Raw genomic sequence first — 26,818 nt, 5'->3', positions numbered from 1 at the left:
TTTTTTTTCCACTATCCATTGATAGTGTAAATCTAAAGTCATTGATTGATTTTTAATAATTTCACAGATTTCTGTGTAACTTCATTATCGAGATTTCTAAAAGTTGTTAAAAAAGTTTTGTGTATTTAAGTTTTATCTGCTCTTAAAAGTGCTGGAAGTGAAAATTTACAAGGAAAAGATAAAAAATTTGTTTTCGTTTTTTAATTCTATAGAAAAAGGTTACCTATTTAAGATTAGATCAATCGATAGTTGTTATGTCGATTGGGTCTCACTAGAGAGGAAAGAAATTTTGAAAGAAAAATACTGACATAAAAATTTTTAAAAATAAAACATAACCCAATATTTCTACAAATTTTGTTACTCATACGCCCGAGTGACTGTATACTCTTAGCTACAGCTCTTTGTATGGGAAGTCAACGGACAGCAGTGAATTTGTAGTAATTTAAATTGTAATTATTGTAAAAAATAACTTTGCAAAAATATTGAAATATAAACAAAAACATTAAATTATCTATTAGCGTTGTTTTGCCCGGAAGTGACTAAGCATGATATTCTTTTGAAGAAACGCCGCGTACGTACTTTGAACCCAGTACGTATCTTGTATGTTTATACAAAAAACCACTTATTGATTAAAATTTTGTATCACTTTATCAGCTACTAATGATTGATTAAGTTGAACCAAGCCCTCAATTAATACTTTAATGGAAAGATAGTTAGTAAAGATTACTGAATTAATCTTTATCCAGATCTTGGATTTTGTTCGAAAAATTATGCGTTCAAATTTCATATGTTTCTTAAATTAAGAAAAAGTACCTACTTTATCTGTTTTTTAAATTAAAAAGAAATTTCAGGCAAAGTAGAACATTTTACTGGAAGTGCAAATTTACAAAGAAAAGATAAAAATTTAGCTATCGTATCTATTCTAATTCTCAAGAACAGGGTAACGCGTTTAAGATTGGACCAATCGATATTGAAAAAAAAAATGTTTCTCATACGCCCGAGTGACCTTTCTATCAGCTGCAGCTACACAAAAAGGGACGCTGATCTGTAGGCTGTAAAAGCACAAGAGTGAAATCTTAATATTTTTAATTTTTCATGTAAATTATAGTAGAGGTCTATAGGTATTTTGCAAAAAATAAAATGATAATAAATTCTAAGATTTGGCTTGAAATTTGTATCCATTAAATTTTGATGGTTTAACTTGCCAAACATCGAATTTTTATTAAAAATTCTCTTAACCTTGTCTTACCCGGAAGTGACTAAACATGATATTCTTTTGAAATAGTGCTTAAACTTTGAACCTTGATTAAAATTCTGTATCACTTTCTTAGACTTTCACTATGCCTAGCGCCGTTATCAGCTTCCAATACCATTGATAAATGTGGATCACTAATAACTTGAATGAATAGATAGATAGTAAAGTAACATACGAAAGTAAACCACTAAAGATTTCTAAGGCACTCCTTATCGAGATTTCGAACAAGTTGGAAATGTGGTGTGATCGTATTTTATCTTTATTTTAAATTAAGAAGAAATATTGGTCAAATTCACTAGAAGTAAAAGTTTACTAGGAAAAGATACAAATTTTGATTTCTTTTTAAATTTTGTTTAACTGGGTTATTCAATTAGGATTAGACCAAAAGATAATTGCAAAGGTTAGGTTGGGACAATAAACGTGTTTATTTCTCGTTATTTAGGTTAGAAGGACATTTTTGACAAGGTTTAAGAAAAAAAAACAGGTAATAAATATAAGAATAAACTAAATTATAGAATAATGCATATTCTGTTTCCCATAGGTATGACCGATTATTTGAAAATTATTTATTTCAAAAAAGGTGATTTTATGAATTTCTAAAAGATACCTGATATTTGGTATCTAATAATTCTATCAAGAAATGAATCAAAGAAATAGAACCCAAAACATTATTATTCAAAAATTCGTGCCAAAAGTGCAATCTTACTGAAAATTTAAAAGTAACTTTAACAACTTTAAACGTTATAGACGCACTATCATATCGTTGCTTTTGTATGCAGCACTCTGTTTCAAACATGTGTTTATGTTTAAAATGCACTAAAGCTTAATTTAAATAAAAATAAAAAAGTACGTATACGCCATAGAATATTCTTCAACTAGTACTTTTTCGATATAAATTTATTTAAAATATACAAAACGTACATATTTATAAAAAAAAACACTCATTACAAAAATATGAATATACATCAAACTATAGCTGAGAGTCTCTTCTCTCTGAAAAAACACCGGGAGTCATACCATAAATAGATACTACCCCAAGATTACTTTGGAAAATTCAATCTAGTCTTTTAGTTTAAAGGGGGTTTTATTATTCAACTGTTTATTATTCAACTGCTTGAATTTAAAAAGGTTCTTTAATTAGTTTTGTCATGAATTTGTCAAGCGCAAAAAGCTTAAGAACCTTCGATTGGATTGCAAGTAAGATTACATTTTTCAATCAGCAATTCAACTGTAGAAAATGGTGAATGCATTAAACAAATTTTCAACTTTCAATTAAACTGTTTATAAATTAAACTCGTTTCTTTAAGTGGAGCTATAATATGTATCAAACGGGTGTGATAAATTCAACTTAATTTATCTTCAGTCCTGTCGATAATATCATGTTAAAAAAATTTCTTCAAAAATTTAGACAGCTCCAATTTTGATTTTACATATTTTGTTCAAAGTAAAACAACTAAAATGTTTAATAGTGCAATGTTTGTATTAGCTAATGAAGAAGCAACGTAAGTTGGGAGTTTATATTTTTAACGTTTACCTCAATTATTATTTTTAGATTTAAAAAATACTATCGTACAAATAAGTCGATGTTTATTTTCTTGTTGGAAATTCTGACAAGTTCATTTCCAAAATCAAAAAAAACATTTGGTATTCCCCCCATTGTAAAGCTAAGTGCATGCTTGCGCTTCTTTGCAGAAGGAGGATACCAAAAAGGAGTTGGAAACGACCATAACGTCGGTCTAGCTCAGTCTACGTTTTCAGACGTTCTTACGGATGTATTGAATATATTTGAAGACAAGTTATGTTCAACTTGGATAAACATGGACATGACACCCCAGGAGAAACGGAACACATCCATTAAATTCTATGAAAAATATCGTATTCCAAGCGTTATCGGGTGTGTAGATGGTACACACATTCGCATAATCGCGCCTAAACAAAACAAACACTTATTTTACAATCGAAAAGGATTTTTTAGCTTAAATGCTTTATTGGTAAAAAATTAACAATATACTTACTGAACACATTCATTTAAACATTAAGAATAGATTTGTGATGCTGACATGCGAATTCGGTTTGTTGATGCTAGCCGCCCGGGATCATCTCATGATGCGCTCATTTGGAAGGTGAGCGAAGTAAGATCATGGTTGGAACAAAAGTATTTAAATGGAGAAGAAAACTCATGGTTGCTGGGTAAGATCATTTCATGGTGTAATTTTGTGAAATACATTTTTTTTAAATAGTTTTTTTTCTATTTAGGAGACGCTGGTTATCCACTAGAACCATGGCTTTTAACTCCCCATAGAAATCCAGAGGTTGGCACATCTCAGAGCCGTTTCAATATGAAACATAGGCAATGCCGCAACATTATTGAGAGAGTAAATGGTGTTCTCAAAAACAGGTGGAGATGCCTGCTTGGTGCAAGGGAACTTCCCTACCAACCTGATAAAGCTGTGCAGATAGTTAATGTTTGTTGTGCATTACATAACATTTGCATTCATTTCAACGCTGATTTTGATTCAATGGACCTTCCAAGAACGAGAGATGAGGTCAATACTGATATCGAAGAACCAGAAAATCCCCTTAATAATTCAGAGTATATGAATTTAGCTCAAACCATTAGAACGCAAATTGGAGATTCAATTTAAAATTATGTTTATTCAAACAAAATAAATAAATTTAAAAAAAAAAATCATTGTACAAAAATTGCTTAATTTAAAAGTCGAAGCTGGGCTTCTACATTTTCAATTCCTATTTGCTTATATTGAATATTCGTTTCAAGTTTACATTTTCGAAATCGTTCCATTTCAATGTTATTACGCTTTTGTTCGTCAAGCTGACATCTTCGAAATTGTTCCATTTCCAAATTATTACGTTTTTGTTCTTCAAAATATTTTTGCTGGTGGTCACAGAGACGATCAATTGATTTGCATATTTTTTGTAGGCTAATTTTTATTTCATTATGTTGGACTTGATTGTTTGCTCTTTCTTTGTCATATTTTTCTATTGCTAGCCCAATTTTATCACAAATTTCCCTATGAAGTTGAAGTTCTTTTTCCAAAAATTCAGCAGTGCTTTTTGTTGCTGTTGCGTTTTTAGATGGACATGAGATTGGCTTTGCTATATGACTGAAAGACTCACTTGTATTTGCATTAATTTGCCCGAAGTCGTCGCCCTCAGACATTGGTGAAAATTCCAATTCTTCAGCTGTGGGTATGGTCTCCGAAGTTTTGTATTTTTTAGATGGTGGAGATACTAACACATTTTCTATTTTGGCATCTTGGTTTTCATTTTGTCGTTTTGAGCACGAAGGCAACCCAAATTTCCGAGAATCAGAACAACCTTCTACAGATTGAGTCATTCCACATAATTTGATTATTGTTTGGTCCAAAGGAGCAAATTTATACTCTCGGAATGGGCCCCCTCCAGTTGACTGCTTCATTTTAAGGTTTTCCGATATTTTATTTTTTATATACTTCCTTTTATCTGTCCACACCTAAAAAGATAAATACCTAATAATAATTTTAAAAATTGAATTCAACAAAAAACATTAACCTTTTTCCATTCCAATATTGACTTAATAGGTGGTCCAATACTGTTGAGCTCACGTTCCACAGTTTGCCAAAAACTTGTTACTTCCTCCTTGCTCTTTTTGGTATATCCAGAGGCGATATCCGGATTTTTCTCCATAAAACCAACCAAAGTTTCCATTTGGTTTTTGGTGGTTGAACTCGTCCTAAGAATGTAAATAATTGTACCTTTATTTTTTACAGAATTTTTTTTGTTTTGTTTTTGAAAAAATACTTACATTTTTTGATTCTAAAGATCTGTTCCCTATCAAAACAAAAATAGAAATAACTCGAGTCTCGAGGGAGAAACTTCATTGCCGATAGGGATTTTCATTAAAAGGTAAGTTTTTTTTACATTGTAAAAAAAAAACCACCAAATCATCAAGACATCATAGTAATACAAACTTTACCTACATCTGATAATTCATACAACTGCAATTGTATAAGCGCCAGCAAACAAACCGATTTACAACATACTGTCACACACTGCCCGATCCCAAGATAAGATTTTTGTTTGTTTTTATGAATGAAAAACTGAAATCATCCGTATATAGTAAAAGATGATTCATTCTTCAACAAATTAAAAACGATTCATATAAATTGACTGCAACAATGTTTCGATGATAAAACCTAATAATTCCAAGAAGACAAAAAATTGTATCTACACATCAATCCACAAAAAAAAAAGTGCTTTGCAATATAATTTTCCTCTCTCCCATTCAACGAATCTAACAATTTTTCTGAGAAACAATGACGCAACCACACAATTGTCTACCAAAACTCAACTCTATACAACCACCGATCGTTTTTTTAATAGCAGACGGAATCCCATTTGGGAATCTCCCCAAGTGAACTTTTTATAATGTATCACAACAACAACAAAAACATTTGAAAGCGTTGAAAACAAGTTTATTTTCCACGGATCTCTCTCATATGAATCATCAGTCTATTTGTTCAATGTAAACGTCATCGATCGTCGGTCGATTGAACATTGAACGGCAAACGACCTATGTGGGGAAGAGAAGGGAACAAAGCGATTGAGAGTTTGAAAAATTTCCTACACTCAACATTTGAACAATTTCATTCATAAAAACAAATATTGCATGAGAGTTGAGAGAAGAGAGTGATAAAAGCTTTTCATTTTATACTCTCTTGTACCTAAATGATGATCGTCATCGTATTTCTATTTGACTTTTATGGCTTTTATGAATGGAGTCACTCTGAGAGAAGACCATTGATCGTGTATGAAAGAGCTTAATTCTCTCTGCGATATTTCTCTCAATGAATTTAATTGAAGACTTCAATAGCTTACTCATTTGAAATAAGTTTTATTTTGAAATTGCGAACCCGCGAAGAAGGACGCGTTTTTTTGTGAATCAAAGGACACCGGTTGGATCTTTGAAACGGAAACTTATCCGCCTTTGGGTTTCAATTATAAATTGTTTGTTCATTTCTTTTAAAACTAAACTTATTGTTTATAACGGTTTTTTGTTATTTTGTGTTGAGTAAATATTGTAAAGCTTTCTCTGTGTGTGTTGTCTCTATGTTGAATTTGGAACGATGGTCAAGTGAATCATTTTAATGACTTTTTCGTAGAAATTTTCTTAGAAATCCAAGTTCAAAATAGTTTATGCTGATTCACACTATTTCCGATAGTTGTTCGATCGATTTTTCGTTGTGGCGGTTTCTCCTTTTTTGAATAAAAATACAAATTCAGTGACAGTTTGATTGTGTTTACCATAGAGAGGGAGACTGTCAAACTAAACTTACCACAATTCACCGCGACAGCGTCCGTGACGGCGACGATGTTATGCGTCTATATTGAGCTTTCCAGGAATTTTTTGACTTTATTTTGGCGCCGCTGAGTGAATCATTAAAAGCCAAATAAATTAACCAGTGCCAACAAAATGAATTTAACAATAATTTTGAGTTGTATGTGTGATCTTGAAAAATAACAAAAATACTATACATAATAACAACATTCTTGATATCATGCAAGAAAATGACCCCCAGCGGTATGATGAAAGGACGTTTAGGGAAAGTGACGAAACCCACGTGGAAGAGGCGGAAAAATTAAGTAGAACAAGTGGTAGTGAACGTTTAGATTTAAGTCCTAGTGAGAGTAGTAGAATTAGTGAAAAAGACAAAAAGGAAACAGAAGACAAAGATGATGATGAAGAAGATGACGAAGATGAAGAAGAAGGTGATCCTGTACTTCCAGTCGATCCAAGAGTATGGGACTCTTCACACATTCGTAGTTGGGTTAAATGGATGACTAGAAAATTTAACATCGATCCCAAGCCGGATCTTTCCAGATTTCCAAAGAATGGAAATGAATTGTGCGAACTGTCAAAAGCTGACTTTTGGGTTTGTGCCGGCTCTAAAGATGGTGGAATATTGGTGGCGAAGCATTTTGCGTATACATTGTATTCGGCGACGGGAAGAGAAACTAGTCCGATGTTAAATGATAATGAACCAAGTGAGTATAAAGAAGATTTATTATAACTTACCATAGTTTGTGTTGTGCATTATGTAGGTATACCTTACCTACCATTAACTTTCTTAAGAGATGAGTAATTTCCGGTTGACATTATTGTGTGTTATTTGGCTTGAATTCGAAAATATAATCCTGTTTGAAATAGACAAAAACAAGATTCTTCAATATGGCTTCAAATTTCTTGGAAAATGAAACTTGAATTTGTTGAAAATGCCATACAAGATATAGACTTTCTCATTTTTTTAGTTTAGTGAATAAACTTTAGGAAGATATTGGTGATATTTAAGAAATTTTAATCAGTTTTACATTTTATAGAACACTTTTGTGTTAATTATGAGATCTTATTTGTGCATTTTCTTGATTCTATTTAAAAAGCGGAACCTTTTAAAATAAAAAAAAAAAAACAACGGAAATGGCCGACGGGATGTCGGTATTTTTTTTTTTTTTTTTGAGTTTTTTGTATGAAAATTAAAAAAATACCAAATATTAATTTGTCCAGAACTAACAAAGGTTGGTCCTTATATTGATGGACATTAATTAGTTCTCTAATTTTTGTAGAATTTTATTTCCACAAAACAAACTCTGTTTTTCGCAAGTTTGATTGTCGAACTGGTTACAATGAGTTTAATAGAATAGGTACCTGGATTTGTTCAACTGTATATATGTCCGTTAGAAGAATCATCCTTCCTTGCATATATAGACAAATTTAAAATTAATTTTTTTTTATTTTAAGCAAATGTTATTTTCTAAAAATAACAAAAAAAGTTTTTCAACATGATTTAGAAAATTTGCCTACATTTTTGAACCCAAGTTTACGCAACGTGTTCAGCGTGGTTGAATCTGGATTACATAAACAAATATTTTTTATAGATAGATACATACATTCGTATCTATCATTTAATATATGCGTGATCATTTCAAATATAAGTGCGGCACAATTGTATAAGTAGATTAAAGTGGCGCCATCTTGTTTTCGATAGTAAAAGGATAATTTTCATATTGTGTATAGGTACTTTGTTTACTTATCAATGGCATTATCTTTTTGATAACTCAAAGGCCGGCACTTACTTATAGAAAAAATATTTTCATATCTTTAAATTTTTGTTTTATTTATTTTTTTAATCATATAATTTATATTTTTAGGTTAAACTTTGTTCCTATTTAATATTTAAAAAGCGTTTGGATCTGAAATACTTTGTAGATTTTCACTAGTGACAAAATTTTATGAATTGTTTCAAGCTCTTAGGGCCATTTGCTGAAACGAAACCTAAACAGTTTATGTTGAACATAAACTCTTCTCTACTTTTTCTTCACATAAGGATTTTTGTTGAACTTAAATGTTTATATTAAGTCTATTAAGTTTCGATTCAGCAAACGGCTCTTAATAATATAATGAAAATTATATCTCAAAAAGAAATCAGTTTTTATTTTTTCTTGTTTTCCTCCATTTAAACGGCTCCGTGAAACTATTCAGAAAATAACTAATATGAAGTACAATTCAATAATGGCATGGGTCTAGTTCTGAGTGAAAATTTAATATCAAAATAGGTCTTTATAGGGTCTTTACATTTTAGTTAGGTTATCATTAGTAAATCATTCACTATTCCAATGGTGTTTCCATGTTTTTTCGACTTAGTTCATGTTAATTATAATTTGTTTTTGTTCGCACGTGCAGTATACTAGAAAAGAAGCAGTTCCCACTATTTGATAGTGAAAACGTTAAAAAATATCAATTATTTTGCAAAAAAAAAGTAAACAAAAATTATAGCGCAAAATTTTAAACGAATAAGTAAATTGCTAAGCCATTTTAGTAAGTTACTAAGCCAAAAAGATGACTGATTTTTAACTTCGTAACTTACTAAATGGCTTTAGCAATTTACTAAGTCGTTTAAAATTTTGCGCTTATATTTTTCAGACCCGGTTTGATAAAAATATTTTTTAAGGTACTCAAAAACTAAACCAAATAAAACATAAACCATTTTTAACATATGTATATTTCAGCATATACATTAGCGTGGGTCAAAAAAAATGGAAATTGGTTTTTTTGATTTGGTACTTCGAGAACTCGATTGCTAGACACCTCTAGAATATACTCACCAAATATGAGCTCTTTATCTTAATTTCTTAATGGGAAGGTCCTCCGCTTTTCAATTTTTCTTTTTACATCAAGCTTCTACTAAAAAAAAATATTTTTTTTATTAATTGAATTTTTAGCCAATTTTTTTACATATTCTTGTAGAAAATTTAACGCTCTACAAAAAAAGGTTAAATACACTTTTTTGAATTATCTAACCGTTTTTGTAAATCGAGAAAATCTTTAAAAATTCGTTTTTTGTTCTTAATTTTGTGACAAATTGAAAAATTATAATAATCAAACGCGCATGACATATTCTTGTAGAAAACAGATTGCTCCACAAAAAAGGTCCTAATAACTTTTTTTATTTATCTAACCATTTGAAAGATATTCGAGGTCAAAGTTAAACAAAAATATAAAAACTTTTTTTACTTTTCAAAATTTTCTAATTCACTGAAAAGTCATTATTATTAAATTAGTAAGATGGATTATTTTGGGGGCTTAAATGTTCTACAAAAAAGTCACTGGCCTCAAATTGGTTGCTTTAACCGTTCAGAACATATTCGCATCCATGCGCGTTTGATTATTATAATTTTTCAATTTGTTACAAAATTAAGAACAAAAAACGAATTTTTAGAGATTTTCTCGATTTTTGAAATTTTTTGATAATTCAAAAAAGTGTATTCAACCTTTTTTGTAGAGCGTTTAATTTTCTACAAGAATATGTAAAAAAAATTGGCTAATAATTCAATTATTAAAAAAAATATTTTTTTTAGTAGAAGCTTGATGTAAAAATGGAAAATTAAAAAGCGGAGGACCTTCCCATTAAGATAAAGAGCTCTTATTTGGTGAGTATATTCTAGATGTGTCTAGCAATCGAGTTTTCGAGGTACCAAATCAAAAAAACAAATTTCGATTTTTTTGACCCACCCTAATATACATAATAAACAATAAGATCTTTATTAAATCGAATTTTAATCAGTTAGACCCCCAAATAGCCTTAAAAAAGCAAAGTTCTTACTCAAGCAAAGTTCTTACTCAAACAAAGTTGAGGCGGTAGAACTTTGTGAAGAAAGGAAATTAAACGAAGTTGCGTTCTATTTTTGCCTTAAACCAAACTTTATGAGTTAGAATTTTGTCGAGCGTGTTTTAATTTTTAAACATGTGACACGCCAAAAGAATTCAGTTCAATTCAATTTTTCAACGGCACTTTTGGCTATTTCGTTTATGACGCTCCATTAGAGGACTACTGGTGTTTTGTTGGCTATGCTATGACCCTGAGTAACGTCTTTACGCTCTTTGCGCCCTCTGCCAACCTTATATATGGTAATGTGTCCAATCAATACACACAGAACAACGAAAGGAAAAATTCAAGATTTTGAGCAATTGTCTCATATTCCAGATAAAAACTTCCAAAAATGTCAATATCAATTAGGTATGAATGTCAAAATGCAATTTCAATATTGCAATTTCCTTTACCGATAACCCTTTTCGTAAATTCTTTATAATTACTATGGTTACATTTGTATTAAATAGGAATAAAGTAAAATCACTATCCATTGTTTTTAAAACAAAGTTAACGATTCTTTTATTACCTACCATTCCATCAGATTATATGATGAAAGTTAATAAGATTTTTATCCACTCTCAGTATGATATCTTAATGAACACATGAAATCCTCCATACACTTACACATCCATAAATAAATTCGTCAATACCTTTACCTATACAAAAGTTCATCAAATCGACAGATACATATAGCTATTTAAAAAAATAGATAACACTTTCATTCGTTAAAAAAAGAAAAGACAAACAACAAAAGTCAATGACAGCCAGGAAGGAAGGTATAAACTAAATCTAAGGAAGTAGGAGTAAATTGTATACCTACTCTTTTTCCCAAATCAAATCACGTCACTGCAAACATACCTTCAAACCAATACCCACACTGCCAACTAATAGAAAAAAAAAACACATATTACACTGCATCTTATCCAAGAAGAATCTTTCTCTACTTTATACGTTAACCCATTATTGACCGATCTAAAACGTACTTTAGCGAAAGAAGGGGTGGATAAATTTTCCTCATAAAAGGATTCAATTGAAATTGCAATGTGATTAAATAAATGGTCATGGGAATTTCACGCTCTCCCATCTCATCAAGGGTTAGGGTGAAAATAAAAGAAATCCGTTTTGGTCAAGTGTGTAAAAACCATTCTTTTACTTCTTAAAAGATTTATGCGGTAAGTGATAAGAGAGTGCGGCAACAACGGTAATTGCACACACTTGAATTGAAAGATACAATATTTCATCATACTCGTACCTTTACGATACAATTTATTCCCCTTCATTGAGTTTGTTCTGATGGTTGTTTAATTTAAGCCGCCCTCTCTCTACTCGACTACTCATTCAATATGATAATAATTATTCATAACAATCACGCCAAAAAGAACAAACCCATCATATTATAATATCATAACGGTATATGAAAGCTCACCGTTATAGAGAGCAGCACAGGAGTTAATAAAAAAGTTCAAGTGAAGTTAATAAACGACGTAAATATGATAATTTTTCACAGAGTGTGGTATCTAATAATAAAATCACAATAATCCTCTGCCGAAAAATATGCAACCCCACCAATGAAAATGATCACAGCAGGTGGTTTGACTTCCCATCTCGCATCTCGCAGTCAAACAATGGGATCGCTTTCCGTTTCCTTGGCAGAGTGTGTAAGTATAGCATCCTTCCTTCCTGTACTAGCATCAAACAGGGATGACAGGATTGTTATAGGATTTTTGTTTTGTCAAATGGAAGAGAAACGGGAATAAAGGTACCATAAGATAGTTAATGTATTGAAGCTATGAGTATTTTGACAGCAGCTTAGTGACTACCTACTTGACAGCTTGTCAGTATTGAATCTTCCTGTTTTAAAAGTTATGGTACTGACTTAAATTTTGAGGCAGTAGTGGATCTCAGACAAAGTCGACGTTCTATCGCAATCCATGATGTAGTTCATCTTCTAGAAGACTGTTAACAGCACAAACTTTGCCTTTTTTGAGGGTTTTCACATTCGACTCAGAACCATTTTGATGTCTATGTGTTCCTTTTTTACTAGGACTTCACGGTCGTTATTTCTTTCTTATCAAGAAATGCAATTTATAAAGCAACACAGAACGGTGTTCACATTGGCTTCACTCCGCAGTCTAATTTTGACGTTTATTTGTTGCTTTCTGACTTGCACTTCATGGTGAGAAAGAGATGTCAAAATCAAAAAGAGGCAAGAAATTTAAAACTCATTTAAAATCTTCGCCCTTCAAGCAAACAGGTCCGACCTCGGTCCGAATCCGCTCAGCCTCAGGCGGAGCTGAGTCCGACTTCGAGGCAGAAACTGGTCCGAAGGCGGCTCAAATTAGTATGGAAATTAGAATCACCGCGGAGCCGATTTTATATGTATTGGTTTTTTCACCACGATTTCTCCTTCGACTTTGTGTTCATATACAAAAAGTTGCAAGTGTGTGAGTACAACCCCGTCTTTCGCGGTCTCAGGTCCGAGTGTCTTTTCTGAACTCCGTTTTCTTGCTTGAAGGGCGGACTCACATAGCTGTCAGAATGAACACCGTCCAGAGATGTCAAAACAAGTCGAAGGACTGAGTTCAATGTCAACTGCGTCTAAATGCAATATGCACTTACGACTTAACTACTAAAAAAAAAAACAATTTTTCTTCTGTAAATCTTCACATGTGCTTCTAAAACTTCTGTAAAGTTTTACAGAAGCAAAATTGTTTATTGGCTAGTCCTCCCGATTATGTTAATATTATTTCTGCAATCTGTGTAAACACGCCTAATTTTGTTTGAATTTATCATACTTTATACACCACGGTTTAGATTTAGAATATTCACGTCCGTCAGTTTGTAGGTAACCTAAACAGGGTCTTAGACGTTTTCTACATAGGCCTCAACTCATTTTAATGTTTCTGTCGTGCTTTCTCACTTGCACTTGATGGTGAGAAAAAACCAAAAGAGGCTAGACATTTTAAACTCATTCAATATCGGAAGAGTGAGTATCAAATAATAAAGAAATAAATTGCACGACTGGGGTCGCACGTACTTGCTCTTATGCTTAAAGTAACTATAATGTTAAAGCTTTTTATTCAAGAAATTTAAAATTCGATATTTTGAAGAAATTTCATAAGTTATAAAATTAAATCTGTTTTTATAATTAATAAAACTCCGTTTTAAAATATCTTAAAAAAAAAAACAAATATGCCATTTTATTTCTCGTATAAAAAGGTATTTTTAGAAAAAAAATTTTGAAAATTGTAGGAGCCGTTTTTTAAAAAAATAATTTTTTATATATAAAATTTTTTTAACATTTTTCAAAAAAAAAGTTGGTATGCCATTTTGAAGAAATAATTAATTTACACATAAAAACTAAATTTCAACATTTTTCATTGATCCGTTTTCAAAAAATTGATTTTTCAAAAAAAAACTTTGAAATATTTTTTAAAAAACCAAAAATGCGTTTTTTGAAAATTTTCTAAAATTTTAATATTATCTTTACTTACACACTTTTGTATAAAAATTTTCATTTAAATCGGGTTAATTTTGTACGAGATATTCAGAAACGAAAAAAACCGTTCTATGACAGGTACCGTTAATAACGGTACAAAAAATATTTTTTTTATTTAAAAAGTTGGCCCTTATGCGTAGTATTACACACAAAAATTTTAATCAAAATCGTTAGAGCCGTTTTTGAAAAAAATTAACTTTTCTATTTCCGTTATATGGCAGGTACCGTTAGTTTTGGTCATAAAAAAAAAATTTCAATTTCCCCTCTAGGGAATCACCAAAAACTGCTAACTACCAAGTTTGAAGAAAATCACTTCACTCGTTTAGGCTGCAGCTCCAGATAGAGACAGACGGACAGACAGACAGACAGACAGACAGACAGACAGACAGAATTGCCGGACCCACTTTTTTGGCATTCTCCATCATCGTAATGTCATGTAAAATTGTTATCTCGAGTTCGATTTTTTTTACGAATCCTAAACTTGCCCTATAGTACCTATATCGCAAGTAAAAATAATGTGACAGCTGTCAAAAATCCGTTCATTAGACGTGTTTCACTAAAAGAGATTTCTGACCTACAGAAGAGTGTCATATTTTAGCTAGGAAAATTGACAAATATGTAAGTGAAAATCGTAAGAAAAAAAATAGATAAATGTACTATAACAACGCTGGTTATAGTGATAGGGACTGTCAATTCGGTCGCTGTTGCTCTCGTCACCATTGACGAGGGTGTCATTTAATTGATTTGTTTTTTATTCATACAGGGATCATTGGTTAGATTTGCGTTAATCGCCTAGTAAGACATATGTTTCACGTCCACCCACCAGGTGATGTTGATGTTATTGCAAAAAACTACCCCTTGTTGACTTATACTATACCGTCATCCATGCCCTTTCGCCCCGCATTCATGACGATGGCAATCCATAAATGGTGTATGAAGGTGGTGGGTGGATGATGATAGTGAATGGGTGTTTTCTTTTAAGGATGCTTAGACGAACTTTGTGCTTTTTTATTCATTTCAGTTTCTTCGGCGAGTTGTTGGCGTTTGGACGTGTTTAGAAAATTTTAGTCATTGTATGCTTTGAAAATTCGGTGTGTTCACAAAATCAAAAAGTTTATAACAAATTCCAAGAAAAGATTTTGACACATTTTGAAAAAAAAAAAAAAAATAAACAAAAAATACTGTTAAAGCTTGAAATAATGAGTGTGAGTGTTGATGTGGGCGTAATGTGGCGCCTTTCAGAGGATTTTAATCGGCGTTTTGGCGTCCGGATGCAACCGCATCACCCTCACCATCATCATTACCATCATCCATCTGCAGCCGCGGCCGCCGCTGCTGCAAGGCCAATGCTTTATAATGGTTTGTCTCTGTTAAAAATAAAATGGACAGAAAAATTAGCAATACTCGTAGATGATGGTTTTAAATTTATTAATTTTGTTTTTTATTTTTATCAAGGCTTGGCTGATGGTATAGTTCAGCGTCTTCTTGGCGCATATACAATTTTTAACAATAAATTAGTCATACAAGTTTGTGTTGTTTTGTTTTCGCAATGTCGAATTCTAAGAAATCCGTTTTGACTTAACATACATATGTGTGTGCGGTGCGGATAACGAGATCATGAATTAACGATTATTTCAAAATATTTTTTTTGAGATCGAAAAAAGATTATGATTCATACGAAAAACCATTTGTTTTGTGATTCATTATATTATTTTGTTTTTGACGAAAATATAATGAAAGCTGTCTATGTTATGGGGATTTTTTTTTTCCAAAATTAACCGACTCTTTCCGGTCTCTTGGTTGTTTATGACCAAAAGTTTTAAAAGGTTACAATTAGTATTAAGATCTCTTTAAAGTGACCAACAAAATAATTGTGATGAGTTTCAAATAATAATTTTTTTGTATGCCAAAGCAATATCAATGAATAAGTACCTGAATTTTAAAGGACTCTATAAATTTTCTATAAATCCTTTTGTATTCAAATACTGAAATAATGAGTCTCAAGATTCGTTCGGTTCCAAGTGTTCTTAATATCAATCAAAATTTTAAAAAAGTAGGTATCTAATTTTTGGAGTTCCATTTTTGGAGCGCCATATTAAATTTAATGTAACGGTTTATAGCTTATAAACTGCAGAAAAGGAAGACGCTTTCAATGTTCCTCAATTTGTGAATTTAAAATAAGAATTTTAGAACTTATGATGGAACAAATGAACCACTTGAAACAAAATGAAATTTTACTTTTTTTTTCAAACCAAGTCCTATTCAGTTCTGTTCCTTACATTTTAATCCTCAATTAAATAAGCTCAAGTTAACTGAAAACAAAAAATCAACCTCTCAAATCGAGGACTGAAAATATGCAAAAACTTGAAATCATATGAAAAAGTACAACTTCGTTTCTTGTTTTTGACAAAAAGTACATAGTTTTATTACTCCTCATACATTCCTACTTTTCATTTCACCGTAGTCGGATAAAAAGTATTAAGTTTATTTTTAGTTGTTATGGTTTGTAAAAGATAGCATCTCTAATGCCGAATTTTTACGAGTCGCACAATATGACACACGGCTAAAGTCGACTAGGATTCTTCTATGGGGATTCTCACTTAAGTCACCTGAGGCTTACGTTCAAAACAGTCGACTTACGCCAAAAAACTCCGTAGCACGGCAAAAATCGAAACGTGAAAAGTCAGCATAATTTGATTAAAAAAACTTAACTTAATTTTATTCTATCTCAAAGAATGATTCCAGGAACGCTTGCAGAAAATTTAGAAACCAAAATGAAAGTTACACGACTACAAGTGTTGTCAATTTGGTCAAGAAATTTGTTGTGGATTCCATCACCAGGGGTCTATTTCTCGTCAAGCTACATCAGCTTCATTAACTTCATCAACGACTTTAAACTTTAATGTATCCGCCCAACCGGACCTCACGTATAAAATTTTAGTATTTTTGAATTATTATGACCGCCAACTATATTTCGAAATATTAAACGGAACTTTACTATTGGTTTTTAGGGTCGTCGATATAGTAAATGTAGCTGATGTAGATTAGAACATAGTTTCAAAAATATTTTCTTTTCTTTAACGATACAAAGAAAAAGACAACAGTTGTTGTCAAAACATCATTTATTTGAAACGCGTCATTTCCTTTTCCTTATCTCAAATCGATCAAGATTGATTTATCTATTTCTCGAACTCTAAAAAACCCCATATTATACAAAAATTTAATAGACAATATTCAAACCGTTTCCAACTAAATTTTCAATTTAAGCGATTTGTCTCACAGATTAAGTAATTGATTGCAAATTTAATCAGTGACACTTTGTCTACAAAACTCATTGATAAGGTAAATTGGAAGTACGGTCGCAAGACAAAAGTTCGATATGCAGAGATTTTTACGTTATTTTTGTCTTCTTTTTATCATGATTTAAAAACAAGTAGACAAAACCACTTAAATACTTATAATTTCCTACTTGTTAGATATGCAGAGATTTTGCGGACTTTTGGCTTCTTGTTATCTCAAGACAAGTAGACAAAACAACTTAAATAATTTTTTTTTCATACTTATTTTAAAATCTTGATAAAAAGAAGCGAAAAGTTCGTAGCAATCTTAGCATATCGAACTTTTGTCTTTTGTTATGAACTATATACTTACAATTTACTTTATCAAAAGTTTTTTGAAGAAAAAGTGTGGCTGATTAACGTACTAAAGTACATAGGCTGTTTATTTTATATGTTTGAAAAAAAAACTTTTTAATCAATTTTGTTTTTACGAAGAAAAAAATAATAGAGATCTTTTCTCCTGAAGTATAAAGTTTAATTAAATATATTTAATATATAAAATGAATTTTGGTTCTGTTACCTCCGGTTAAAATCAAATTTTGGAAATACTGAACCCGCATTAAATATAAAAAAAAATATTTTTTTAATGGAAGCAGGTGACAGTTCTTTCCAATTTTATGCAATACTTGGTATTGTCTTCTCTAGCGCATATGGCAACTTGGAGTCTTCTGTTCATTCCACGAGTTGAATCATTTATTTTCAAAACATGATAAGTCCACTTTTTTTCAAAATTCGTTTTTTTTGACTAACTTGTTACTCTAGGGATAACCACGTCTATCTTCAAAATAATGAAGTATCTACTCCATCTATATCCGATTTTACAGCTAAGCGAAATATTTTTTAGTATCAAAAACAGGATAAATCCAGGACTTATCATCTTTTGAAAATAAACAACAGCTTTTTTATGTGTAAATGCTATATTAAGCTACTGGCTGAAAATCTTAAGTTTAAAGAGTCTTTAAAGTTAAAGAAGTACTCCGGAAATTATATTTTAATCTCATATACAATTTTGTGATAGACTGGGGATGAAAGCAAAATTGTGTACCCATTTTAAAACTAATTTCACATCCGTTTATTTTCAAAGCATGATAAGTCCAAAAGCGTTTTTATTTTTTATCTTTTGAACTATGTCTCCAAAAATTAAAAACAAAACGGTATTTTGTACCTAGGCTAAAATTCTACAGAATATATTTTTTATAAATTTTGCTACACACATCAAAAGAAAATAGAACGTTTTTTTCTTCTCCTGCAAAATTTAAAATCATGGACTTATCGTGTTTTGAAAATAAATGATTCAATTAACTTAAAGGTTTTTTCACTCCAGTTTTCAGTTGATCAAGACTGCTTGGAGGTGGATTTCGGTCGCGAATGTATTTCTGGAATATTTCCTAGACGTCTTCTATTGAATTTAAATCCGCGACTTCTGTGTGGTAAATCCAAAGCTGGAATACTTAAATCTTGAATATATTCTCAAATCACTCTAGCATGCATTATCGTGCAGCAGACTAAACTGTGGACAAAATCTACAGGGGATTGGAAGCGCATGCTGTTCGAGGATAAAAGTCAAGTATCTTTGGGTTCTTAACGTAGGCCTAGGAGAGCTCACTAACTCTGTACGTGTACGTGTTGTAAAGCTGATTTTACTCCATAAAAATGTATGACTCTCCTCTAAAAGATTCGCGGGTTGACAGACAGACTTCAGCAAATCTCTCCCCAAATCTTCCCACAAACATTTTATTCCATACCTTGAAAATAAGATCACTCCATAAAATTGAAATAACTTATATCTGGTTTGAAAAAAAAAGAATTATTAAAAATTTTCAACAGAGATTTTCTTGAAATTCAAGTTATTCACAAAACAATTTTTTCGTATGAGTCCAAATAACTAAATTTTTGTTCCATTATTATAAGTCTTTTCGTTATTTTTGTTCATCTTAAAAAGGTTTTAAATAAATTAAACAATTTTTTTTTCTTTGTCAAATGAAACACGAAATAAATTGCCACCATTTTGAACTTCATTTACCATTAACTTTCAAAAGAAGGAGAGGTTTTCTTTCTCATTAACCATACTTGTTTAGCCAAAAAAAAAAAGTCTTAATAATTCCTCAATCTCACCACACAAACAACCACTCTACATCAGTTTGTCTTTATTTTTGTCTGTTTTTAGATCCATATCAACTGTTAAATGCCGCTTCACACCGATTGGTGGCACAAGGTTCGGGGCAGATCCAATTGTGGCAATTCCTGCTGGAGCTACTAGCCGATTCGTCGAATGCCAATTGTATAACATGGGAGGGCACCAACGGTGAATTTAAGCTCATCGACCCAGACGAAGTTGCAAAGCGCTGGGGAGAGCGCAAGGCCAAACCAAACATGAACTATGATAAGCTCAGTAGAGCTTTAAGGTAAGTTAAAGAAGAACTTTTTCTCTCAAACTCTCATGAAATATTTTTTTTTTTTATTGAAATCGCATACGATTGTGTTTAAATTTTGATATTTATTTTAAGTGGCAGTGCCACAGTACATGTCGTCAATAATTCTTGAAATTATCTTCGGGGGCTTCTGTTCTTTGGGTGATAAAAAAATTTCCATGAACTTGAGATTTTCATAATTAACGTCATCAAAGTCTGATAGACCTAGAGACGTAGAAATTTTTATATGACAAAGCAGTTTTTTTTTGTAGTTTGTAACCGAAACGTGAACGAGTGAACGTGTTTAGGAAAAAGATAGATACGAGTGTAGTAGGTACAATCAAATACCGAAGAGGATTACCTACGTTGCTGAAGAGATGAAGCAGTGTGGTTAAATGGTGACTCATTAGATTGGGATTTCATTTTAACCGGCTCTTTCACGGATTTTGTGCAAGGCAAGCACAAACAGGATCTTTATCTCGAATATAGAAACAGTTTTTGCGGTTTTAACTTTCAAGCCTCTATTTATGCATTTCAATGATTTCTTGGAATTTTCTTGGAAGTGTCTAGAGTTGGAAATATATTGTGCGTAGGTTTCTAGATACCGCTGTATGTGAGTTTAATTCATTCATAGATACATAAAGTATTTTGTTTGCCAATAATATTCAACACAACTTTATTATTAGATCCTGAGTTAAAAAAAATCTAGAGTACCTATATGTTTAAATCTTAATGAGTACTTACCTACCTAGGTATTCACTTATTCTAAAATCTAAAGGGACACGTTACAATGTATTCCACCATTGCATAATTTATAGAAGTGACACCGGGAAAAAAATCCGCTATGAATAAGATGTGGCGCTACAGTCAGTGTTTAGTCGAAAGCGAAAAAATCCATTAAAACGAATTTGTTGGTTACTAAGTAGCTAAAACTATAAAAAAAAATCTATTTATATTTTTGTATAGTAGAGTAACTAAAGCAAACGGCTTAGGAACCCGACTTATGGCTCCGATTTTGATGATTTGTTTTTTCAAAACGTAGGTTATCTTATCTTATCTTTAACCTCTTTTAGTTAAAAATGTAGTTTAAACTTCATATACTAAATGATTATTTAAAGAAACAAATTCTATGGAAGTCAGGGACAATTTTCTATCGTCTCCTTTTTATTTTTCAGTTTTGCCCAAGAGCCTTTTGAAATCATTAAATTTATGAAATTAAAACAAAATTTTTGAAAAAATATTATTTTTGTTCGTAAATATCTTAATTTTAATTTTTAAAACTTAAAAATATTTTTTATTATCGATGTTTAAAAAAAAAAATCATCTCAATCGGAACTGTTCAGCTCGGTTCCCTAGTATTGCAATTTTTTAGCTTTAGTGACTCCACTATTATTTGTAGGTATTTGTTTTTATTAGGTTCCTATTTTTTTAATTTTTTTTTTCGTTATATTTAAAAATAAGCAGAATTTACGAGGGTGAAGAAATTTTTTTTTAAATTTGATTATTATTAAAGTACCTACTCTGTTTTTTTAAATTTAACATCACAAAAAAAACTTGAAGGTTTTGTTCAGAGTTGAAGTGTGCCTTAGTTGCAATTCACATTATTTTCAAGTTGTTCACATTCACTGTGGCGTATACTTGCTCTATTTTTCATTTATATGTAAAACCGCTTGTGAAAGCGTAAGGAGAAATTGATTTACTATAGATATAAGCCGTGTTTTATTGGTACTCAGTATTTGACTGAGTAAACATTTTATGCTATAAACAACAAAAAACGATTACTTTTATGTGTTTTTAATAATCCTTTTTTATTGAAGGGTCAAAAATGTATAAGTTTAGAAAAAAATTGTCCCTGTAAATCAACAAATAAAAAACTTTTGTTTATCCTAAGCAATCATTATTTGTTGTTTACCGTGTAAAATTTTACTAAGTTACCAATAAAACACGGCTATATTTATTACGCAGTTGTTGTTTCAATATTTTTGTTTGACATTTTTTGTTGCATTGTTGATTTTGAATGCATGAGTAAAATGCATTATTTTCTTTTTTCTGTTATGGGATGACGAAGTGTCAATAGATTTATTTTTGTTTGATATTGGTTTTCCTAATATTTGTATACCTAAGTGAAATTTCCATTTTTATAAACAAATTTTTGGAAGCAGAATTATCTAGGACAAGCTCCATTCTCTTTGTGGATTTTTTAATACATCTGATGAAAAAAAAACTAAAATTGTAGGACTTGAGAAACTATCGGCTTCACTTCTATACATATATAATTATAATTATTCAATGCCTATATCAAATACGAAAAAGTTATTTTTTTGCGCTTACTGATATACAATTTAAAATTGGCTTTAAAAGCCAATCAATTTTTATATTCGATTTAAACACAGATTTCTCAGTTAAGATACGATTTGTTGTTAATATCTTGATATCTTGAAGTGCTGCTGTTCGTCATTAATCGATTGTAATCAATTTTATCAGTACAAATAAATTAATGTTAGTATCACATGTGTTTGTAGGTACATTTGTTGAAACGTGACGAAAATCAAAACAATTTATATTTTAACTGATTTTCATAACAGTTTTAGAGATCATTCAATATTCTTATTGGTAGAAATCACAGAAAACGAGCAAAACAAAAAAATTATCAAAAATAACTTTAAACTCTTTACAATCAAAAAAATATTTCGGGTCACTTGGGCGTATGAGAAACATTTTTTCCATAATATGTAAGGAATAAATAAAATTAAGTTTAACAAATGATGAACACTTAAGGGTTAATAAGGGCAATTTAGACAATTTAACTGGCATGAAAAAAACAAAATCAAGTTCAACTTACTTTTTCATTGCGCAATCTATTACAAACAGGTTCAAGTTCAAAACCCATAAGTTTTATTAGATACTCACATTTCTTTACCAGATTACTTATTTTCCCATTAACAGTTTTATATTCTTGACTTAATTTGTTTTTATATATTTTAAAACATAATTTACTTATTTTCATTTGTTTTCTTTCTAGATATTACTACGACAAAAACTTCATGACAAAAGTTCACGGCAAGCGATACGCCTACAAATTTGATTTCCATGGTCTAATGGCAGCTTGTCAAGCTCAGGCTCAAGGCTGTGATTCTGCTGCTGCATACAGTTCCTATAAACATCTTCATCATCACCATCCTGGCCTACAACCTGACCACTCTCCATCGTCATCATCCAGCCTGGGCTATCCCTGACCATCAGCAACGATGTCATCGCCCATTACCGCCGCAACTTCTCATTCCCCGAGTAATATCACAACCTCAAGTACAAATCTTCTTCCACCATCAACGACTACTTCCGCACCGATGTTTCCATCTGGTCCATATTGGCCCTACTCACCACCGAGTTTTGAACCTCGCCCATCAGCCAATGGATTTAATTAAACGTAACTTGTTGAATTACCTCATCTCAATTACAGCAATCCTTTTAATATTGTTCCTTAAATGCATCATCCTTGTCGTCTCACATATCCATATAAAAAAGGTATATTTTATGAGTGTGCTAGTGGTCATTGGGAGTTCCGGTATAATATAATAAACTCCCAATTCATTAAAAGACCACCCATGGATGGGACACTGGAGCTCTAGTCCAGTGTCTTTGTCCTTGCACTCATAATAATTTAATTAGATGCTATGATAACCTCTTCTTGTGTGATAACAAAAATTTGTCCGAAAAGGATTACCTTGAAGTAGAATGGTTACCGTTCGTTGAACGATTATGTGTTATTTTATACTAATTGTAATTGTTATACAATCTTTTTTCTTGATAAACCTTTTTGTCTCTCCATTTGAATAAGTTTAGTTTATAAGCCAGTAGATAATATGTTTTGTGTACTTAATTTATTAAAATTAATTAAATGTAAATAAATGATTGTCTTTAAAAAAACAGTATACATATGAATAATGTAGTAATTATAAGAAAAATATAGAAATTGTTCAAAAGAATTGTTTTTGTTGTTTTGATTTGAGAACGAAATTTCAAAGGAAGAGTTGTTAGGTTTATGTTGAAGTCGTCGGTTGGTTGGTTACACAGTCATTAATTTATGATTTAAATGACTTAACAACATTTTCATTGCAGCCAGCGGTAGATAATTTTGTTTTAATATTCGGTCACTGTGGTGTATGTGTAACATTTTTTTAAAACATTCTTTATTGGTTAAGAAAAAGTTTTGTTTTGTTGAATAAATTTATGAACTAAGATGATTTTTGAGGCAAGTCAAAAATTTACATAACTGGTGGTCACTAAGGACTTTACAGCGGCCCCGTTGATAAATTTAAAGAAAAGAAAAGGACTTCAGAAACAGTGTGTTTTATTCTATGGTATCAAAACCCCTTTGGATATTTTCAATTACAAGAAGTATTTAACACTATTTCAAAGTGTACAGATCGTTTTCAAAATCTGCATGTCTCTTTAAGGCCTCTTCGAATGTTTTATACAGAGTGTGAGCAAAAATAGTTGATTATTTTTTATCAGTCAATAAAATCAAAATAGTTCAACGTTAACGTGCTTCCATTATTTGAGATAACGTCCATGATCATGTCGAAATTTTAAACTGAAAGGTAATCGCTAAAGGATCTGCACAGGTATATACTTTGTGGAAATTTTCCGCTTTTTTCATGAAGTCAAATAAAATGCTCTAAAAGAAATTAAGTGTCAAAAAAAGACCATCTTCTTAATTGAAATTTTGCGCAAATAGAAGCCTGTCTATTATTTTTCCTCCCTTTTATTTATCTATCTATACAAAAAAGATACAAATAAAATGCATGACTGCACTTACTTGCTCTTATGGTAAAAGTTACTTTAATGTTAAAGCCTTTTACTGAACAAAATTAGGGAAAATTTGATATTTTTAAGTAGTGAAAAAAAATCTGTTTTTTATAATTAACTAAACACCGTTTTAAATGATCTTGTACACATAACCAAGTACGCCATTTGATTTCTTGTATCCAAAAGAATTTTTAGAAAAAAAAATTCTAGGCTTAAAAATTAATTTTTTATATGTAGGTATTATAAAAATTTTCTAACATTTTTCAAAAAAAAAATTGGTTTGTCAATTTAGAGAAATAATTAATTCACACATAAAAACAAATTTTCAAAATTTTTGACCGAACCGTTTTCAAAATAATTGATTTTTCAAAAAAAAAAAATTTAATATTTTTTAAAAATGCAAAAATGTGTTGTTTGAAAATTTTCCAAAATTTTAATATTACCTTTACCTAAACGCTGGCAGGGACCGTTGGTTTTGGTCGTTAAAAACAATTAAATTTCCCCTCTAGGGAATCACCAAAACTTTTAACTTCCAAGTTGGAAGAAAATCACTTCAATCGTTTAGGCTGTAACTCGAGGTACATATATACAGACAGACAGACAGAATTGCCGGACTTGTAAACTTGTACCTATATCTTTGCGTCTATTGAAGATATCGAGTTGATTTAAGATTTATTTTGTTCAAAAATATCTATATTTAATATTTGGTTAGTATAACCCTCCTACATAGAATAGCTAAGGTTCTGAAGCCAGTCAAAAACCATGAAAAATCAGCAAAATTACCAGTTTTTCAAAATTTGTTTTTAATTCAGGGATAATAAATACGTATTTTTACTTGCTCTATAGGGCAAGTATTGGTTTCGTGTCGAAAAAAAAAATTGAGGTTTTAATCAAAACCAACATTACGATGATGGAGAATTCCGAAAAAGTGGGTCCCGCAATTCCGTCCGTGCGTCTGTACGTCTGTGCGTCTGTGCGGTTGTGCGTCCATCTGTACACATTTCCACAGCCTAAACGGGTGGATGGATTTTCTTCAAATTTGGTACAGATGATTTTTATGGAATTCTGAAAGTTGGTTTTTTTTTGTTTTTTTATATCTCGTTTAGAACGTATACCTCCCATACAAAAAAATACGATATTACGAATTTCTCGAAAACGGCTCTAACGATTTTGATTAAACTTTGTATACGTAATATTTAAAGCAGTGGCAATAAAACTGCATTTTTATTTTTTTCTCAAAAAGTCAAATAACAAAAAAAAATTTTTTCATTTAACAAAATGTTGCCCTAAATGTCGGCTCTTCCCCAATTTCAGTTTTTTTTTAAATTTAGATCCAGCTTTTAAAATCTACAAGTAGACTAACATAAAAATGCTTTGAGCTGCAAGAGCAAGTACGTGCGACCCCAGTCGTGCATTTTATTTAAATATTTATTCAAAAATTACTATTCTTAAGCGTTAAAATACCGTTTCCAACAAAAAGATATCTTCAATAGACGCAAAACTATAGTAACATGAAAATGACGTTTTGCAAAAGTTCAAATGCGGGTAGCGGGGAAACCACGCAACTTAAAATTAAATCATAATGGATTTGCTTCCTTACAGTCCTAGAGAACATCCCTACAATGTTTGAGCAAAATCTAAAACGAGACAGCAATTCCGATTGAACGCTTGTAAACGGTCTTTAAAAATTGTTGTAATCGAGAGCGGTGAAATTGTTTTTTTACTTTCTTATTTGACCTATTTATAATGCAGCCCAATACTAGTTTTACAGATTCAGCGACTTCCCTGGACTCCGAGATTTTACCAATTGTATGCTTAATTTTACTCGACTATTTCCGAAAATTCCTAAAAATAGAAAAACTCTCAAAAATACCCTTTAAAAATAGTAGTTTTTCATCCATATTTCATATTTCGAATATCAGGGCCCGAGAAAAAATTTGTATTAGACCCTAATTTTTGTATTTTATTACCTTTCCATTGGTTTTAACTCAAATATCTGAAAAAAAAACTTCCCCTAACTAGGTATAATAATAATAACCACTTTGTGGAAGGCTTGCCTCTTGCATAGTTAAAAAAAACTTTTCTCTACTCAGTATTGAATTTTTCAAAACGTTTGCCATTCTACTTACAAATTTATCTATCGATTAAAAGAAAATTCAATAAATACAAAACAAATCCCTATTTACCCTAAGTAATGATTGAATTTTTAGAAACCCTTCCTTGTTTTCATTTTCAAGTAATAATCTTTCAAATGTGATACATATAGTGGATTTTGTCTTTAAGATGAAATTGCAATCTAT

The 26,818-nt window shown here is 31.0% G+C and overlaps 3 protein-coding genes across 3 annotated transcripts; 2 read left to right on the top strand and 1 right to left on the bottom strand.

Annotated features, from left to right (window-relative positions):
• Nucleotides 1-2,828: 2,828 nt before the first annotated feature.
• LOC129905689 (putative nuclease HARBI1) lies at nt 2,829-4,010 on the top strand. Its single transcript, XM_055981228.1, has 3 exons — nt 2,829-3,246; nt 3,301-3,445; nt 3,512-4,010. Exons 1-3 carry the CDS (start codon nt 2,839-2,841, stop codon nt 3,898-3,900), a joined length of 942 nt encoding a protein of 313 aa, XP_055837203.1. The 5' UTR covers nt 2,829-2,838; the 3' UTR covers nt 3,901-4,010.
• Nucleotides 3,963-5,454, bottom strand: LOC129906465 (uncharacterized). The gene is made up of 3 exons (XM_055982253.1): nt 5,061-5,454; nt 4,808-4,988; nt 3,963-4,748 (listed from the first exon to the last, which is right to left on the bottom strand). Coding segments are annotated over exons 1-3 (969 nt in total). The 5' UTR covers nt 5,063-5,454.
• A 383-nt stretch (nt 5,455-5,837) lies between these two features.
• LOC129906479 (DNA-binding protein D-ETS-6) lies at nt 5,838-23,626 on the top strand. Its single transcript, XM_055982263.1, has 3 exons — nt 5,838-7,300; nt 19,466-19,703; nt 22,732-23,626. The coding sequence occupies exons 1-3, from the start codon at nt 6,814-6,816 to the stop codon at nt 22,943-22,945; spliced, it is 939 nt and encodes a 312-aa protein (XP_055838238.1). The 5' UTR covers nt 5,838-6,813; the 3' UTR covers nt 22,946-23,626.
• Nucleotides 23,627-26,818: the final 3,192 nt, after the last annotated feature.

Source organism: Episyrphus balteatus, chromosome 1 (assembly GCF_945859705.1).
Source record: "Episyrphus balteatus chromosome 1, idEpiBalt1.1, whole genome shotgun sequence".
NCBI classification, from domain to species: Eukaryota; Metazoa; Arthropoda; class Insecta; order Diptera; family Syrphidae; genus Episyrphus; species Episyrphus balteatus.
This window is presented reverse-complemented; position numbering and strand designations above follow the sequence as displayed.

Coding starts and splice junctions, on each gene's coding strand:
- LOC129906465 (XM_055982253.1), bottom strand. Junction 4,749..4,807: donor CAATATTGGAATGGAAAAAG/GTTAATGTTTTT, acceptor TTATCTTTTTAG/GTGTGGACAGATAAAAGGAA.
- LOC129906479 (XM_055982263.1), top strand. CDS start 6,814: ATGCAAGAAAATGACCCCCAGCGGTATGATGAAAGGACGTTTAGGGAA. Junction 7,301..19,465: donor GTTAAATGATAATGAACCAA/GTGAGTATAAAG, acceptor GTCTGTTTTTAG/ATCCATATCAACTGTTAAAT. Junction 19,704..22,731: donor AAGCTCAGTAGAGCTTTAAG/GTAAGTTAAAGA, acceptor TTTTCTTTCTAG/ATATTACTACGACAAAAACT.
- LOC129905689 (XM_055981228.1), top strand. CDS start 2,839: ATGTTTATTTTCTTGTTGGAAATTCTGACAAGTTCATTTCCAAAATCA. Junction 3,247..3,300: donor TTAGCTTAAATGCTTTATTG/GTAAAAAATTAA, acceptor CATTAAGAATAG/ATTTGTGATGCTGACATGCG. Junction 3,446..3,511: donor AGAAAACTCATGGTTGCTGG/GTAAGATCATTT, acceptor TTTTCTATTTAG/GAGACGCTGGTTATCCACTA.